The sequence below is a fragment of the Pleuronectes platessa genome, chromosome 10, assembly GCF_947347685.1.
Source record: "Pleuronectes platessa chromosome 10, fPlePla1.1, whole genome shotgun sequence".
Classification (NCBI taxonomy): Eukaryota; Metazoa; Chordata; class Actinopteri; order Pleuronectiformes; family Pleuronectidae; genus Pleuronectes; species Pleuronectes platessa.
This window is the reverse complement of record NC_070635.1, coordinates 22,141,238-22,157,826: the sequence shown is the minus strand read 5'-3', so window position 1 is coordinate 22,157,826 and position 16,589 is coordinate 22,141,238. Positions and strand designations below refer to the sequence as shown.

Sequence of the window (16,589 nt, the reverse complement as noted above, 5' to 3'; positions counted from 1 at the left end):
GTTTTGAAACTTGAGTTAACTGTTTTGGGTGAGATATGACCTTTTGAAGGTGATCTATGTAGTTGTGCTGAACCATATGGGCTATTTTGCCAATTGCACTTAGAGCTCTGAGAATGTCATTTCTGTTTCGTGAAATGAGCCAAAGCAATGGAGAAAAACAGTAATAGGGTTTGCAGCTTTTATTTAATACAGTTGCATTTTTGTCCACTGGGGGCAGCAGAGTGTAGACACTGTGCTCACATTTAGCCATTCCTACTTACAGGAAATTCTCCCGATGACGTCAGTATTCAATGGAAAAACACTTTCAGTAACCTGAGTCTGATCCCCATCTCGAGCAGCCATACAACAGCAATGTCAGCACACACTTACTGTTGACTGTAGAGGGAAATAAAGAGATGTTTTTAATTTTGTACATTTTGTGGGCCACACCCTCTAATCAGTCAGTTCCTCAAGTTCATATGGGAAAGGTTTCAGTGCCACACCTGGGAAAAGGGTGAGAGCAGCCTGTCCTAACAGGCTACGAAGATAAAAAGTAAACACTAACTAAAACTGAAGTTACTGCAAAGTGACTTTGCTTATTCAAGTTTTTGGTTTGTACTTTTTTACTATATATATATATACATATATATATATATATATATATGAGCGAGCCTGTTCTCTGACACGCACTTTCCCAGCAGCACCATAAATGTTCTGACGTATTGTGAGAAACCTTGTTAGGATCTGGCACTGCTCATCATCACAACACGGCACAAGGGATTGTTTCTCTCAACATACTTCACTTTTATTTATAAAGAAATCTGGTACAAAGTAAAATTAAAAGATAAAAAAGATATTTATTATGAAATTATATAATACATTTTAGTGACAATGGTACTGGACTCCCCCCCACCCCCCCCCCCCCCCCCCCCACCCCCCCCCCCCCCCCACACACACACACACATCCCCACAAACCCCTTATCCCACTTTTTTTTTTTTGGTCTCCGTCATTTGTCAAAAAATAGAATTTTCTTTAAATATTAAGCAGATTAAGCTGGAGTGTTCTTGACCCTAGTGAGACTTAAAATTTATGGGAAACCCAAAAAGAAAACATGATTAATGGTAGACGTTTCGGCTGTATAGAATCCCGTGGAGGATTAGCACGGCATTAGGAGAAAGATAATGGTGCCATTATTCTGTGTGAGTGTGTTTTTCTTCCAAATTCTTGCAGGTCATCCAATTGTGTCTGACGAATCAGTGCAGGTCATAGGACTTCAACGGTATGTGTGTGTGTGTGTGCCAGAGATCATATGTCACGTTGGATTTTTGCTAAGGGAAATCCTGGAGATAGAGTCGGCACAATGAGAATGAAGGCTGTGATAGAAAAGGCAAGTCGGAAATTACACCGTAACTTGAAGACGAGGAAGGAGAAGAGGGGTGTAGGGAAAAGGAGTGAGCAGGGTGAGAGAGGAAGAGTGTGATGGATATATTTCTTCAGGGCCTGTTCTTTACAGGAAGTCATGTGAGCGAGCCTGTTCTCTGACACGCACTTTCCCAGCAGCACCATAAATGTTCTGACGTATTGTGAGAAACCTTGTTAGGATCTGGCACTGCTCATCATCACAACAGACCACGGCACAAGGGATTGTTTCTCTCAACATACTTCACTTTTATTTATAAAGAAATCTGGTACAAAGTAAAATCTTTTTTTCAGCTATGGTTAAGAAAAGCACAAACAGACATTGGTTGACAAAACAACACCCAACCAGTGAGACATAACAAACCACAACTTTCAAACACAGAACCTCAGCCCCTGATATATAAACTGGCTGTGTCTGCCAAGTTTCTGCTGATATTGAGAGAAGCTGTGAGTTCCTGTTCAGTTGGAATAAAGAGGAGGCCTTTCCTGTGTGGTGCGCACGTTAAGCTCAGAGACTATCTGATGACACACAGACATTATTTTCTTCACTTGATCAGGGTGTGCTTCAAACCCCTCCTTTTTTGAGTGATTTTTAAGGCATTACTTTGCTCGTTTCTTTTTGCGATTCTAGCAAAGCAAACTTCTAAGCGGGTTAAAGGGTGTTAGTGCATATTTACAGCCAACAAATAATTTGAAAAGGCAGCCGTGCCCCCCCCCCATTACACAACCAGACAAATCTCTTTAAAACCGCACAATGAATAAACATTTGCAATTTGAACACAAAATGTAAAACTTTCTTTGAATAAAACATGAAGTCTGCATGTGTGGAAGAGCAACATGGAACCGAGACATAAACTTGGGGCGTTAAAGTGGAAGAATGACCACATAGCATATTTATATGTGATAACAGAAAGAACAAATCACAAACAAAAAGAATTGTCGATGGAATGTGAATACAGTAAAGCTGAAGTGTTTACTCTGCATTGTTGGAACGTAATGACAACGTAATTACAATGTAAAAGGCTTCTGAGGCTTCTCTTTAAAACAAATGGCCAATTACAAAGAAAAAATCTGAAACTCTTCAAAAGCCTTTTAGGAAAAAAGATGATCTTCAAATCGTGTTAGAAAATATAAGCCCTTTCTGATGGTCATGTTCCTGACGTGGTTCGACAACCTGGTGTAGACTGATTATGGGGACAAGAAATATGGGAACAAATTTCAAGCTGATTTAATTGGAGATGACAGTCGCAATAACCACCAGGTAGACAGCCATGAGGATGACGAACGCAAGACCGAGTCCCAGGCCCACATGGTTCAGTGTCCGGGCCAACTTGCTGCTCCGCTCCGCTGCAAGCTGGTCACCGGAGTGGTTGGCTTCACGAGTCTGAGGGGGAGAGCAAATATTTAAAACGTAAATGACTGAGGCAGATATAACAAAATAATTTTTAAATCAACCTTATGTTCACAGATGTAAAGATTCGATTGCTGTACCACAAATGAACATTATATAATCAAAGTAGTTGTGATAGGGCCTCATCTGCAGAGCAACGACGTCATATGATTCATTGTTTTGTAACATCTCTAACGTTAATAATGTTAATGAAAGCAACAGCCAGAACAGAGATAGCTTAGCAATAAGATTCAGACGGAACAGGAGGAGGACATGTTAAGCCGGGCTCTGTCCAAAGGTAACAAGTCTCTCTCAGGTTGTGTATAAAATGTATATATATATATATACATATATACACACACACACACTCACCGGCCACTTTATTAGGCACACGTGCTCAATTGCTTGTTAACACAAATAGCTAATCAGCCAATCACATGGCAGCAACTCAATGGATTAAGGAATCTAGACGTGGTGATTACGACTTGCTGAAGTTCAAACCGAGCATCAGAATTGGGAAGAAAGGGGATTTAAGGGACTTTGAACGTGGCATGGTTCTTGGTGCCAGACGGGCTGGTCTGAGTATTTCAAAACCTGATGATCTACTGGGATTGTCACCAAATTTGGACAATAGAAGATTGGAAAAACGTGGCCTGGTCTGATGAGTCTTGATTTCAGCTGCGACATTCAGATGGTAGGGTCAGAATTTGGCATAAACATGAAAGCATGGACCCATGGTGGTGTAATGGTGTGGGGGGTCTTTTCTTGGCACACTTTGGGCCCCATAGTACCAATTGAGCATTGTTTAAATGCTACGCATTGTTGAATCTATGCTACGAAGAATTAAGGCAGTTCTAAAGGCAAAAGTGGGTCCAACCCGGTACTATCAAGTACTAGTTACATCTACATCAAGGGGGCTTTTTTTTTTTACTTTGACAAATGTTCACTAATAACTATTACTGCGTTATACCTATCATCAAATATAACCATATAACTACCACCCCTCAAATTGGGCCAAATTGATGCAATGTTATTCTCCTCCTAGATTTCAGACTCATAACAGTTCACTCCTTGAAGATGAAACAAATGGACAGTGTAATACTGCAGCAACATGAATCTTAATTAAATGAATGGGTAATATTGTTTTTTAAGGATGTTTGAAGCCTAAATCTTGCCCTTGACTAGTGAGGAGTTTTAGTTTCGTCTTGAGCGACCCATTGAGAGTTAGTAACCAGCAGTTATTACTCTGAAGGCTGCTGCAACATGTTCTGCTGCTACAGAGGAAATAAAATGAGTCAGCTGACCGAGCAATTGGGAAGTAAGTCGTCTACAATCATCCAGGCAAACTATCACCTTGACAAGCAGCCAAACGCTCTTATATTGTCAGATGGTTATGGGAGGATAAAAACACTACAGTTGCAACTAATTTACTGGGATACTGTTTTACCAAAGTTAGTTTGTATTTTGCACGATGCGATTGCCAAATATGTAAAAGGGTTATTACTCCAGGACATAGAATTTTAGTTAAAAGGTTCTTCTCGCAGTGTGCTCTGAAAAACCAAAACATGTGTTGATAATATCATATGATATAAATCAAAAGGTTCTAATGGTTACGGTGATAAAGCCATATGAAAATGTATATCTTGCTGCTGCTTAAATATGTCCGTCTATCTTCATGCCTGTCAGTGTGTCTGTCTGTAGTTCTCTCCCTGGTCATTTTCCTTGTCACTGTGGATAGCGATGGAGCCTTATATTTGTGAGAAAATCGCAGAGAGAGCAGAAGGGAAAAGAACTGATGAAAGAGGATGGAACAGATTTCAAAAGCCTGCGGAGTCTTTCTCAGACACAGTGTCAGTGAGCAGAGTACTTCTTCAGTCTGTCTCTCTCATAGAATAGATCTCTCCGAATTCCCTACGATAGCCTGACTCAGTTTAACCACAGCTCCACATTGACTTAAACCAGGGGTGTCCAAACTTTTTATCCCGAGGGCCACATACAGAAAAAAATACGAAGGTCTGGGCCACTCACGCCGCCACGCTCCCCTGCCCTGGAGCGGGGCGTGGCGGCCTTAACTGATAAGTACAATACAGTGGGCCATAGTCCATAACGTTACATTTCATTTAGCTGACGCTTTTATCCAAAGCGACTTATAATAAGTGCATTCAAGAGTACAAACCCAGAACAACAAGAATAAAGAAAGTACAAGTTCTTCCAAAATATAGCAAAACTATAAAGTGCTATAAGTAAGTGCCATTTAAGTGCTACTTAATTGTTAGTTTTTTTTTTTTTTTCCTGGAGCGTAGTTTGGACACCCCTGACTTAATCTATCTTAATGACTAAATGTGGTTCATTAAACACTTCACCAAGCCTTCCATCAGCATAGGTGCGAGTGATAACGAGTGAATTTTCTTTGGATTTCTGGATGAGCTATCCCTTTAATTTAAGAGGATAGCTGCTGTTAAACCTGCAGCCCCCTCACTTGAGTGTGGATACTTGTCACTTCATCTGGATTTGTTTTTAACACACAAGGATTACTGTTTTTGCAGTGGGGGCAGGCCAGCCAATTCCAGAGGGAATCTAACACAAAGCAATCCCTTCACTACTGTACTAGCCCTAATAACTTCGGATTAGTGTTGTTGTTTATTGTTGTGAAGTAAGCGCAGGCCAGAGCGGGAGTTAGGAGGGAGTGTTTGTAGCGTAAACCTTGTTTATTGGTTTGTTGTGATATTACACTGCTTTTTTTTGTCCTGGCAGGCCGCAGCGTTTAATTGTTGCCAGCAGAAACACTTACATCACTACGTCTCAGGGACGCAGAAACACAATCTCAGTGCAGCTCATATTAACCTAATCAGGCTTTGGATTACACTAAAAAAAAACGATTTGTCTGTTGAATTCGGGTCGGGCTGTATTTTTTCCTTTTCGAGCATGAACAGAAAACTCTACCCCTCTCCAATTTGTAACTTTCCAGGTTTGCTCCCCCACCAAGCACCCATGAAAACAACAGCTACACAAAAATGTATTATAAAAATCTGCAGTTTAAAGACTTGACACCTCAACCAAACATTCCATCATTCCTAACCTTCACTCCCACGATGGGATTCAGCTTGGGGCCTGTATCTGATTGGCTGACGGCAAGGTCAACACTGGCAATGCATTCCACTCTGTGACACTGCTCTGTGTACCTCTGGTTGACACACATGTACCTGTTTTTACACAAAAGACCTTTACCCATCGAGTTGTGTGGATATTTTTTCACTCACATTTTCAGTGGCTGTTGTTGTTTGTCCATGGCTAAACAGACGTAGCCTCAAAGCTGCTGCCAGTTTAAAGGGAAGCCTGCCTTTATAATGTGAGCTCTGATATTTTACTTCAAAGGGCCACTAGGTAGGTCTTTAAAATGCCACATCTGGGATTTATTACAGTCTGACTTCCCGGGGTGAAGCCCACCCAGGGGTACAAGGGTACAAGCTTGTGCCTGGTGCTTGCCCCCAAGAGAGAAAAAAGACACGTCTGAGAAACTGGAAATGCAGATACACTGACCATCACAGATCAGCGTCACTGTGATTCATCGCGAGGTAGCTAGAGTGGATTGCCTCTGTTGATTTAAAGCTGCACGGGTCAATAGACTATTTAATTTAAATGCAGTGTTCTTCAGCTCTCTGTTTTCTTGCTTGCAGCGGTCAATCTTGTTTGTAGTTCAAGCGGCAACTGTTTTTAGTGACAAATCTCTGATACCAGCTATGCACCATCTACCAGTATTGAACGTCACATCGTCAAATTGTTAACAACTAGCGAGTGGATATAGTGGAGCATTCAGCAGCCAACTTATTGGGATGTAAATGTATTAAGTCCTTGTCTCCACATGAATGCTAGGGTTGTTAAATTTCTGCTAAAATATTAGCTAAACTATTAGCCATCACATAAAATGTATATGAAGTTTATTACAGTCAGCTGGACTGCACAATAAATTGAAACCCTAACCCCATCAATAGGTTCAATATATATATATATATATATAAAACCCTAACCCCCGTATATATATATTGGCGCAGTATGCCATATAAAATATTTAAAAACACAGCATTCACACAGGAGAAAAGATCGGTCCCTAAATTTAAAAGATATAATAACACTATTTATTGTGATAATTATCGAATGATAGTCGCTTGCAGAATTCAAATTACATAATTTTTTTACAGAAAATAAAAGGAGTCAGTTAGTTCATTAGTCATATTGACCTAGGGAAAATCAAGTTGAACAAATATTTGCATTCAATGTGGTCACAGCTACTGAATGCGTTTATTTAGTCTTTCCTAATGCATTTGACTGTAAGACAGAATACATTCAGTTATATCTAAAATACATATTTCTTGTCTTAGGATCAATTAGGATCGGCGATCTTTGCTTTATACAATATTTAACTTGCATGTTAACGTATTATGTCCATTGACATCCTTTATGACCCTCTGTGATGCCGAATTCTCCACAAGCTTTCTGCCATTTTGACTGGCAGGCAACAGGTGTCTGTCTTCACATAATTCTCTGCAGCTCAGTGGATTAACACACACAGCTCTGTCCACTGGGACTCGGATTCCTAAAACCGACAGTGTAACATCATGCAAGAAAAACCCATTTTCTAATGGTATCATTTGGACTTGTGATGAGAGATGAGAAGTTCTGATTTAAGTGTTCAATCTTGTCATCCAGGCGGGATTAAGAAATCCCATCAGTGTGCTACTGAGAGATTAAAATAAATCTGCTGATGGAAAATTTGATAATCAACATGTTTTGCTCATTCAGGTTAATGAGGAGCTCTCACATGTTCCTTCATGGCAAAGCAGCAGTTAGATATGATCAGTGTCAACAGCTTATTCGATATATAGCTGCCTTGTGGGGGTAGAATTTTAGGTGCGGACTTTAATTTTCTTTCAAAAGTTAAACTTAAATTACATTTCCAATTTGTTTAACAAGCCTCGCTCATTTGCAATAACAACACAAGCCTAGGTATGTACCGATTATCTAAATACTACCCTTACAGTATCTACTGCTGCTACTACTATTACTGTATCTATATTTGTCTATACGTGTTATCAATCCATGTGTACTTGTAAAGCTTGATAATTGGATTTTGTATTTTTGTGCTGCACTTTTAAATGAATTAATTTTACATATGTTTTTATTTCACTTTTATTCTAACATGGACCTTTTGTCTGACCAACTGCTTAACCAACTAAAGAAATTAATTGAAAACAGTATGTCTTTATTTTTTCAAAAACGTTTGCACATCTAATTGAATTAGGGACAGAGTAAAACCCTCTTGCAGCTGGCTCCGCAGGCTTCTTTTCAGTCTTTCAAATAATGCAAGAGGATCTGTCCTCATATGATCCAAATAGAGCCCAACGTCAGCAAGATATCTTTTATGCAGCTAAATTAAACAGTAAATCATTTGTCTCATGGTTTTGAACCGATAATGTCTGAGCTTATCAATTCTATGATCTCAAATAATTTAACCTAGATTTAGCAACTAGTGACATGTAGGCTTGCAGTAAGCAGTAGTTGAAAAATATTTTTCAAGTAAAACACATTTTTATTCCGCCCCCACACCTCAAGGATGTGTTAAATTAACACATTATATTATATTATATTATACTGCCTTACATTGCATATTGCAATCTGACACTGTTCACTGTCTTGCATTTCACTTTTTACTTCACTTTTTATATCTTTTATCTATTATATATATTTTATTTAGATATGTTTATGTCTAAATAAATGTTACTTTGTATAAATATTAGAAAAAGGGAGTAAACAAGAAGTAAATAGTGAGTAAATATATATTGTTTCTTTTTATTGCTTTTCTTATGTGTGTTGTATTTATTGTGTTTGTATGTTTTTATGTTCTATGTTAATTGTATGCACCAATAACCAGAGCAAATTCCTCGTAGGTGTAAACCTACTTGGCAATAAATACATTCTGATTCTGATTCAGATAGTGAATAATTTAATTTATAATGTATTATAAGTAATTCCCATGTATTTTGATAAGGAAGTTCTCACTATTGCAGTAGAGGGGATCTGTTGACAGGAAGTAGCCCATTATGACGTCTCACTGTACAGACCCCTCCAGTTAATGTCTGGAGGTTAATCCACTGTCATAGCGAGCTTAGATGTGACGAAACAAAGAACCGTTTGTTGACGCTGCCATCGAGAGAGGAGTGGCTTGGCAACAGATCACTGACAAAAATTCATTGTGTGGACACTTCTTGTGTTCCGCATTGTAACTCTCCACATCTCATCCTGCATCTAACAGGAGACTAATTCTCATTATCTACACATTTATAGAGTAAAATACTGTTTTACTTAGCAGGAAAGAAAGAATGTGTACATGAAATCAACACTGAGTTTGTTTCACAAGAGGCTAAATCACTGCTCCGTTGTGCTTGAAATGCCACACAGAAGATGTTAAGTGGAACAGATTCAAGCAGTCATCCCTATCTCTCTCCGCCACACCCCGTCTCCTTGTTTGTTATTTCCACTTGATCTCATTCCCGTCTCTGCCTCCTCTTTTATTTAGCTTTCCAGTAATAAACTCTGTGAAAAAATGCAGGAACACACACACACAGTTTGAGACACACCCAACCCTAACCATGGCTGTCTCATGAGTGTCCCTTAAACACTTGTCCTTCCAACTCCCTCTTTGTCCCTCCTGTCTTCCCAAATCTCTCACAAAGCAACTCAGGAGAAGAATGAAGTACTTACAAGCACTTACTCCTTTTTGACAATATTTCTATTTCAGTTTCTAAGGGGACTCAAGCGAGGCTGTCTATACTGCAAGGCTTATTAGATCCTTGTGACAACATCGTGATCACCATTCATGATATTTATAATGCTGTTAATAGAAGCAGGCATTTCAGTGAAATGGTTGCGTAAAACCGAAAAGCCAGTGAGGGAGAACTGCAGTGAAGATACGAGTGGGTACTATGGCACATGCAATGTAACACATACATGTCCCTCACACTTATTGGACTCAACTTTCGTGTTTGCAAGACACATTATTATAACCGAGGGACGGGCAGAAGGAGGGATAGAGACACGTCTAACTTCCAGGAAGCACACGAGGAAAATGACGGGCGCTGTACTGATCATCAACAAATATTCCTCAACAGAAGGGAATTCATCTGTTTGTCATTCATGCAGCTACAATATCACAAAGAGTGTGCTCAAAGGAATGCAAATGTTCTGCAGAGAAAAAATTATTTGATCTGTGAAATGTTTCCATGTGTGTTTAAGAGCCCTATTCCAATATTTGACCCTACAAGGCAATGTTAAGGTGGAGGCTCTTTGTCGTGTAATGAATTGTCGTCATGAGGTCTGATGCAGGGGAAAGTAACAGATGATTAGGAAGTGACTAATCAAAAGTACACAGGATATGTTCACGGAAAGCAAAGAGGGAAAGGTTATGGCCGATGTTTAAGAGCTGGAGAGGAGGAGAGCAGTCGCCCTGAGGGAGTTATTATTTGGCGATGTGAAGATTTATGAAAATTTGGGATAACACATTGTTGCGAAACTTCAGAGCATGTGATTTGCTGCAGTGAAATAGGATAGGAGTGTTCAGGTTGAGTAACCATGTAGAAAAAAAAGGAAAGCTAGAGAAAGCACACTATCACAGCCGTTAAGTAAATACAGCAAGAGATTTAGTCATACTGGGGTTTTCCACTGGGTTTTACATGAATAGGCTAAAGCTGAAGGTAAACCAACCTTTTGAGAGGACATGTTTGATCTCGTCTGTTCGACGGCCATGACTCCATAAGCGTATAAAGATATAGTCTCTGCAGTAAAGCATCAGATAATTCCCTGTGGTGAGCTGCAGAGATACATGCAGCAGTATACTACTATGTGGGATCTTCATCATGATTACATCACAGGATATGGCATGTTCTAGTCAAATGGATTTGGTAAATGGATTTGAATTTATATATTGCTTTTCTAGTCTTGATGACCACTCAAAGCGCTTTACATTACAGTTTCACATTCACCGATTCAAACACACATTCATACAGTGCATCTATTCGCAGCACTTTGTTATTCTTTGGGGGGGCCATTCAGGGTTCAGCATCTTGCCCAAGGACACTTCGGCATGCAGATGGTTCAGACTGGGGATTGAACCGCCGACCTTCAGGTTGGAGGACGACCACTCTACCCCTCAGCCACAGCCGCCCCAAGCAAAGGCTTCAGCACAGTTGACGCAATGACACGTTTTTTTTGTACTGCCAGAAAGCACAGACGACCATTGCCAACACCAACACCAGTACTTTTCAGTTATCATTAAAAAGGGTTGATAGTTGATGTTTTATGCCTATATTTAACATAATTTCAAATCATACAAACAAGGTTCATCTTTTGAAATCCCCCCCCCCCCCCCCTCCGAAGACTATAAGACCATCATTAAAACTGAGGCATATTATTGTTATCAGTCACACAGATTGATCGATGTTCATAAATATATTCACAAATATTAAAGAAATATCTTTCAGGATCAGAACAGAAGCAGAACACGAGACGCGCACAACCAGGATATCATAATTAAAGTGACAGGAACGATCCGGATTCATGATCCAACATCATCCATTACTAACTAAATACATGTCATCATCAAGTTGTGTGTGAGAAGAGAGACACACACAGAAACACACACACAATCCTAAAGTGAAACGCTGCATGCTAACCTAACACAAAAGATTATGCAGGATTATGCTATAATATCATAATATCGGTGGTATAATATGGTTTAAAATTATGCAAATTTTTTATTGATCAAAATTTTCTGGGATCATATCTTGTCCAACAAAAGTTTAATTGTGACAGACGTACCATAACATCTTTAAAATGCAAGTTTGATGTTTCCTTGCACAGTTTACAGCTTTAGTTCTCTGGGAATTTCTTCTTCGTATTTCAGCAAAATTGGTATTGTACAATGAAATATTATGTGTGTATTTGTATGTACATATAAAGCGAAAGCCCCCCCCTCCGAAAAGCAGAATGCCCCTGTGCCAAACCTCTTGATCCACAGGCCACACTGCAATGAAACCAGAAACCAGACTCCACACACATACAGCTGAAATCTGCAGTGACAGTGATGTTAACCAAATATAGCTCCGTTTAGATACCACACAAATCTAATTATAATTATAACTTCAGCTCTTGCCTGATAGTTACTTAATTAAGTGTCTGCACGTCCATGGTAACAGTGCAAACAGAAACTGCTGGCAGCAAACAAGATTGCCAAAGATGTAAACAACCTTTCGGGAACAATAATCAGGTTCATTCGATTTTTGATTATCACAGATCATTCAGTATACTCATAAAAAAGACTTGTGATATAGAAATGTAGATGGTCCTCCTTTAAAGGGAACCAGGCCTGGATCAGATGTTAATATAAACCTAGTGATTCAAGTTTGTTGACTCTATCTTACATAACTTTGTACGTTCTGAAGTCCATGTTTTTAAAGATACCCATTGCAGTCATCTGGAGCTGCATGTGTAGCAACAGCACCAATAACCATACAGGTGCTTATATCACAGCTCTGTAAAACTTTTTATATCGTATCAGCTGAATATGTTCCATTTGAAGTAATGGTACAGTCATAGATTTGGAACCTCTGTTTTATAATACTACCCGTTAGTTTTGACATAGTAAAGCTTTTATCAGAAAATACTAGGGATGGGGGGGAAATCGATTCAGTTTTTATTTTTTCCTTTTTAAAAAAAAAAAATTTATTGGTTTATATGGGGGGGGGGGGGGGAGCGATATATGGGGGGAGGAGTAACCTCACCCAGAGCATGTTGACCAACTCTTGTTTTTGCACAAGAATCTAAACATACCCAATCACTAGCTTTGCATAGCCTACTTTTTGTTGATTTCAAAGTCTATATTTTAAGTAAACTTTATTCATTTGATTTAATTTACCTTTTAGTTACTGTTTAAAAGTAGCCTAAGTGGTATACATTTCTTAATCTGTCAGTTTGTGTGCAGTTGACAGGGACTATACAATGGTAGGGCACATTTTTATTTATATTCTCTATTAGCTGCCCGGCAGTCATTAAGTTAATGTTGATATTTGAAATAAAACTTGTAAAGCTCTAAGTGAATTTGACTGTGTTGTATTTGAAGGTATGATTCAACTGTTTTCCATGGTCCAGTATTTAAAAAAAAAAAAAAATAACCAAAAGAAATCGCAAGAAATTGTAATATCGAATCGTAATAGTTACAGAATCGCAATACACACAGAATCGAAATACATATCGCATCGCCACCTAAGTATCGTGACAGTATCGTATCGGTAGGTCCCTGCCGATTCCCGTCCCTAGAAAATACTATTATGGTATTCATATAATCTGATTAGGTTCAGAACAATGCGGTGATACCGAAGTGTCAATCTACTGTTATTGAACCAAACTGTGAATATGTGTGACATCACTCAGTTGACCTACATGCATCACCAGAGGTGTTTCATGACAACTTTAAAGCTTCTTTCCATGTGCAAATTTAGAATTTAGCTTTGACTCAGAAGGGAGTGTGGTCAGTCCCACTCTGGGGGTAGTTTTCCACTCTGAGGTTTCAAATCAACCTCATGGAAACAATCAGCCAACTCTTCCTCTCAAACAAGATGTACTTTCTTTACCCCAAAGAATTCCAGTGGGTCACAGAGGAAAAACAAACTCAATAATCAATGTTTTGAACACAAAACAGACCTACAACTGCTTTTATATAAACTGCTGAATTAATTATAAACTCAAGTGATGATTATGTTAGTAGAGAAACCTTCTATGTCCTCATGAAGCTTTCTGAAGAGTAAATACTACATTCCATGTCTTACTGATAAATGATGTTGCCTAACTTTGGATTGGAGTTTAACAATACAGCAGTCATTCTTTCTATTACATAGTTAGTTTTCTAAATTTTCCCTGGAAAGCAGGAACCATGACCCTGTGACGACAATTTTTTTTAAATGTTTGCAACAAAATGAGAAAATGTGCAATTGCTTAAATACTACTACAGTCCCCTCTATATACATTTCACAAAAAGAGGCATCAGATAAATAGATTAAAACTGAGTAAAATAAAGAAATCAAACAGATCAACACAATTATGAAATAATCGATGACAGAGCAAGGGCGAACATGTGGTTATTAAAAACATGGCTGGGTACATCTGATCTATAACAAGATTAAGGACCACCGAATGTCTATCTCACCTTTTGTTGTCAACATGTGCCATCTCTTCCTCAAAGACCTACTATACCTAACTCTTGCGTACCCAAACAGCACACACGCACGCCACAAATAACTGAGGTTGTTTGGAATGTAAAATGGAGGCTGTTTAGGCCAAACCAGTATTAAACCCTACAGATACACAAGCGCTCCTGGTGTATCTCTATCCCCCTCTCCCCCCGACTCGCCCCGCCCACACTCGGGTCTTGTTCTATTGGTGGTTTCTTCTCCTTACATGGGAGTTCTGTTTCTTTCCACTGATGCCAACTGCTTTCTCATAGTGGGAACTGTTGAGTTCCACTATATCATTTTACAAGGGCTCAGCCTTAAAGTGTCTTGAGATAACATATGTTTTGATTTGGTGTTACACAAATAAATTAGAATTTAATCATGAGCATGCATGTGAAGACGAGTGAATCAAACTCACTGAGATAGAGTAGATGAGGGCAGCAATGCCGAGTGGCAGGCAGCAGCACATCAAGGTGAATATGGAGTAACACATGTAGTCGGAGACAGGCTCGGCCAGCGGACTCCGAGTCACGTACACAACGGGCTGGTGTACGGTGACAGTGGCCGGGTGTGCTGGGTACTCCTGCATGGGATGTGGCTGATTTCCGTATGCTTGATTCCCATATGGTGGTGGAGGTCCGAACCCCTGCAGGCCACAGTCAAGAAACACAATTCCAATAGGGCTGAGCCATAAAACAACATCAATAATTATCTAAACATATTTATCATCAATATTGTTCAATATACGTTATATTGATATATATCTATTATCTAATAGATAATGCAATCCCAGTGATGAGTTAAGATAAGGTACCTTTATTTATCCTACAAAGAAGGAATTCCCAATTGAAACAGCAGCACAAGACAGAAGCAACACAAGGGGGAAACATAGTCATATATATCGAGTGCTAAATTGTTACTAATATTTCCTGTAAAATAAGGGGGAAATGAGGAAGGCTTCGAAGTAAAAAAAAAAACTGTTTGTCCTGATGAGGAAATAATCCCATCAGAACTGGCAAACATAAAATGACACGTGGTTAAATTCAGAGGAAGTGAAACTGAACTGAAAATCTCAGTCTGGAGTTTAGTAGTGAAATAGTAGTGACAATGGTGGTGTGGTTAGCCTGGCATCGAACAGGCCATTAGGTCAATGTTACAGCAATTGTTGCGGATCCTTCACTTAAACACAAACTGTGACAAACACTTTTTATTATCTTGCTATTGTTTATGATTTAACGGAATAATTTGTTCTGAGAAGTGGCCTCTCCCCCCCCATAAAAAAAAAACATGATACAAAGAATATAAAAAGAAAAAAAGAAAAGTTCCAACAAGGACTGTTTTAAAAAGATAAGATTTGTTGATCCTATACGGAAGAACTTCACAGCAGCAGAATGAGGTAGACAAAAGAAAAAACAAAACAAAACTAAAATAGGCACTGAAAGAGAATATGTACAGAACATACACCTTTCACTACAGATGGAAATATTATTTGTAGAGAAATGTACTTTAAGTAAAATTCAGTGGAACAGGATGATTGCACACGGATGTATACTATATGTATAAATGATGTAAAAGGAAATATTGAAATAAACAAACATATATATCCTTATATAACCTGAGAAGAATATTGGCAGTTATGGTATACAATATGAATGAGTATGAAAAACGGTATGTGTAATATAGATGGGTATACTTCACTAAAAAGTGAAGTATACCTTATTATAGAGGCAAACATTTGGAGTAATGTAAAAATAACTGTTTTAAGTTATACAGATAGGAATTAGTGCAGGGGACACTAATGTCCAAATGGACATGCTATATTTCGTATTAGGGATGTGTACCTGCGGCTGTGCTGGGTATCCCATGCCGGGCTGAGGCGGGTATCCCATGCCGGGCTGAGGCGGGTATCCCATGCCGGGCTGAGGCGGGTAGCCCGGGTAGGGGCTGGCGATGTAGGCCGGAGGAGGCACCTGGCCCATGGGGGACTTCTCACCGCCGTAGTTCATCGCAAGAGCCGTGGGAGATTTCTGGGGTCCATTTTACAACTGCTGGTTCTCTGTCTTTCAGGAGAAGAAGAAGAAGAATGTCGCCGCACGGTCCACGTTATTTTATTCCGTTTAAAAGGCGTTGGGAGACTAAAGTCCACCGCCGCTAGTTTCCCTCCGTTACGTAGAGTAGCAAGACAAAGTAAGAAGTTTACTCGTGAAGTGAGTCAAGTAACGTACAGAGAACACGTGTTCCTGTCAACACTTTCAAAATAATAGTGAATGATTCATCTTGGAAAAATAACTAATGTATAGTCTATATAGTCTTTATAGTCTGTCTCTCTCTCTCTCTCTCTCTCTCTCTCTCTCTCTCTCTCTCTCTCTCTCTCTCTCTCTCTCTCTCTTCTCTCTCTGTCTCTCTCTCAATCTAAAATCAACCCAAGACAAGATTGTTGAAAACAGTAACCTTATTATGGTAGGGCTATTTCATTTATAAAACATCTTTATTTATAAAACAAACACTAAGTTAAAACAAT

At 39.1% G+C, this 16,589-nt stretch overlaps 1 protein-coding gene across 1 annotated transcript; it reads right to left on the bottom strand.

Moving 5' to 3' along the window:
* Positions 1-1,624: 1,624 nt before the first annotated feature.
* Positions 1,625-16,415, bottom strand: LOC128449017 (proline-rich transmembrane protein 1). The gene is made up of 3 exons (XM_053431965.1): positions 15,910-16,415; positions 14,487-14,714; positions 1,625-2,783 (listed from the first exon to the last, which is right to left on the bottom strand). The coding sequence occupies exons 1-3, from the start codon at positions 16,072-16,074 to the stop codon at positions 2,628-2,630; spliced, it is 549 nt and encodes a 182-aa protein (XP_053287940.1). The 5' UTR covers positions 16,075-16,415; the 3' UTR covers positions 1,625-2,627.
* Positions 16,416-16,589: the final 174 nt, after the last annotated feature.

Bases quoted from the DNA above. Each gene is read 5' to 3' on its own strand.
- LOC128449017 (XM_053431965.1), bottom strand. From the start codon at position 16,074: ATGAACTACGGCGGTGAGAAGTCCCCCATGGGCCAGGTGCCTCCTCCG. The intron at 14,715-15,909 runs GTACACATCCCT...TGTGGCCTGCAG, and splicing joins GATACCCAGCACAGCCGCAG to GGGTTCGGACCTCCACCACC. The intron at 2,784-14,486 runs GTGAGTTTGATT...TCTCCCCCTCAG, and splicing joins CCCTCATCTACTCTATCTCA to ACTCGTGAAGCCAACCACTC.